This window comes from Egretta garzetta, unplaced genomic scaffold (genome assembly GCF_000687185.1).
Source record: "Egretta garzetta isolate BGI_Z169 unplaced genomic scaffold, ASM68718v1 scaffold307, whole genome shotgun sequence".
Taxonomy (NCBI): domain Eukaryota; kingdom Metazoa; phylum Chordata; class Aves; order Pelecaniformes; family Ardeidae; genus Egretta; species Egretta garzetta.
In genome coordinates this window covers 842,567-845,374 of record NW_009260294.1, presented here as the reverse complement: position 1 = coordinate 845,374, position 2,808 = coordinate 842,567, and the positions used below count along the sequence as shown (strand labels likewise).

Here is a 2,808-nt window from a genome sequence, read left to right as displayed (position 1 = left end):
CAGCCTGCATGGGGTCGGTGTGTGCCCCCCCCGCCCCCCTTTTGCCCCCCGGGCTCTTACCGCTTGTCGTCTTTGTACCACTGGAAGTCAGCGGAGGGGACGGCGGAGGCTTCACACAGCAGGACGCCCTTCTGCCCCACTGGCACCCCGGTGCTCTTCGCGTCCGAGATGTACGGCGGGTCTGCGGGGAAGATGGGAGCCTGGGTTCAGTGCCTGGCAGCCCCGGACCTCCCACCCTCTCCCCTTGCTCCTCAAGCTCCTTTTTCTTTCCCTGCATTTAGGAAGGGGTGGAAATCATCTCTGCACCCGTGCATAGTTCCTGCCGCTCTCCTGCTGCTGTCCATGGGGTTTGGGGCAGATGGGGGACCCCACACCGCAGCCTAGGACGGGTTTCTCCAGGGACCGGAGCCCCACGACCCTTGGGAACCACGTGCAACCCTGTGCCATCCCCCTGCAGCTGAGGGGGTGGTCAGAGAGGAGTTTAGGAGGGCCTTCACCTCTGCCTCTGAGCACAAATGGTGCTGATTTCTTCCTCACCCTCTTTCTTTCTCTCTTGCATTTTTTTCTAAAGGAAAAAAAAAAAAACAAACCCACCTATTTACTGCTCACTTCTCTCCTCTCCCTGGAGGTTATCAGCACAGCATCTCACCATGGGCGGAAAACCCAGGTTGATGGAGACAGCTGAGGAGGAGGTGGTGGAAAAAAATGGAGCTCGAAAAGAAGGGGGAAAAAAAGGGCAAAACACCACCTGCTGAGAAAACTACCACTGCCTGTCTTGGCTCACAGGATGGATTTTCCCTGCTTCCCACCGCCGAAGGCCCATCCCCTCGTGGGGTGGCACAGTGTCGCACTCTGTCCCCAGTCCCCAACAGCCCCCCGGCTACTCACAGTTGACGGTGACCTTGACCCGCTGGACGACGGGCGCTGCCACGTCGTTGGAGGCGCTGCACTCGTACTCGCCCGACTGCTCCCGCGTGATGCCCGTGATCTCCAGGTACTCATCCTCGCTGATGAAGCCCACGGCTGCAGGGGCAGAGGGAGAGGGCTGTGAGCGATGGGGAGGCACGGCAAACCCGTGCCCACTGCCCGGTCACCACCTGCGACCGGGTCACACCGCTCTAGGATGCCCGCCCCACAAGTCCTGGTTCCTGGCATGCCCACGCACCTCTGTTCCACCACCCCAAAAAAAAACCCTGCCAGAAATGTGTCTGCAAGTGCTGGACCTCTGCGGTGGCCCCGGTGCCCCCACGTGCATCCCTTGCTGGAGGTAAACGTCCCCAACATGCGCAGGATGGGCAAAGTGGTCCTCGCCAGACCCACACCCTGCTAGAATAACCTGAAATCATCTCCCCTTGGCACCTGAGCATCCCACCCCACCCTCCTGCTGGGAGGCGCTGCCGGACTCGCCCAGCTCTACACAGACACCCCTCTCTGATTTATCAGCTTCAGATGATTCACAGCCAGTCTATCCCCATTACTGTGCCAACACCTCCCCCTTCAGCAGAATCGCTTTGTCCCTGGGCTGCTCCGGGCTCATTTCGGCAGTACCCATGGGGGGCTGCGCTCGCACCCCTCTCCCCCGCCCCCCTTCCCTGGGCTGCACCGCAGCTCCTGCTTCTGCTCAAAGCCCGGCAGATGAGATTGGCAGCTTTTCTTTTTGTCTGGCCTCTTCCAGCCCCCCCCTTCCTTCCGAGAGCCCGTCTGGCCTTGAAGTGCTCCCGGAAACGCGTGGCGCTCGGCTGGTGGGACGCAGGTGTTGGGCCGCCATGGTCTCCAGGCTGACGGAGATCGCGGTGTTCCAACAAATGCAGAGCTCAAGAAAGAAACCCAGCAATTAGGACCCAGCCACTAAATGTCCCTGAGAAATGCCGCTCGCCCCCGAACAAATGGCACGGGTGGGTTTTCGATAGCCCCCGAACGGGGATAACTTCTCCCTTCCTTTCCTTTACATCTCCCCATCGGATCTCCTGCAGCCGAGACGCTGTAATTACTGTGCGAAGCATCTCCGAGACCAGTGTCACACTTAATATTCCTATAAATTTTAAACGGTAGTCCTTGGTACATATGTGTGGCAATTGGTGTCATATTTTAATTAGGCTTGCCCTACACCATCTGAAATTAATAATAGCTCGAATTACCAGTGTAATTTATAAATTAACATTGCTGCAGCATTAGGAAATAAATTAGCTCTGGACAGCTGTTTCTGGGAGTGAGTGCCAATGGCAGAGAGGCCGAGCACAGGTCCCCGGTCCCCAAGGGACGTGGCGAGCTCGGCCAGCGGAGCCGGGTGATCCCGCGCTCACCCTCGCTTCCCATCTGGTTACCGTGTTCTCTGAGCTAGCGTGACCCGATGGGCCATGGCTCGCCACGCTTGACCGGTCAACCGTATGCATCCTGCTCCTAACAAATGCATGCAAAGCATACACGTGCGGGAGGCTGCCGTCAGGGCTGAAGGGAGGCTAAAGGGTTAACAAAAGGACCTTTGTGAAGCCAACTGTAGATCCACCTTAAATTGCTAGCATTGTGGTTTAGGTTAACTTACTAATCATGTGAAGTAAACTATAGATAAGAAACTAACACTGTAGGGAATGTGGAAGAGGAAAGATTAGTAGCAAATGGCCCATCTTTGTTACAGGCCTTGGAGGGCATGTAGGAGAGCAACGCATCTAGCACTTTGTCGATGGTATGAGGATAGCCAATGTCGGTATGAGGATAGCTGACGTCTGTATGAGGATAGCCAAGGTCGCTATGAGGATAGCCAACGTCGGTATGAGGATAGCCAATGTTGGTATGAGGATAGCCAACGTC

The 2,808-nt window shown here is 56.7% G+C and overlaps 1 protein-coding gene across 2 annotated transcripts in view; it reads right to left on the bottom strand.

Moving 5' to 3' along the window:
* The window catches only part of LOC104129613 (protein CEPU-1), a 161,299-nt gene that overhangs the window by 7,270 nt on the left and 151,221 nt on the right, over positions 1 to 2,808 (bottom strand). For both annotated transcript variants that reach the window (XM_009642570.2, XM_035897975.1), the window contains exons 4-5: positions 889 to 1,023; positions 61 to 181 (exon numbers count right to left, since the gene is read on the bottom strand). In XM_009642570.2, coding sequence (XP_009640865.1) covers positions 61 to 181; positions 889 to 1,023 — 256 coding nt within the window. The remainder of the gene's footprint in view (positions 1 to 60; positions 182 to 888; positions 1,024 to 2,808) is intronic.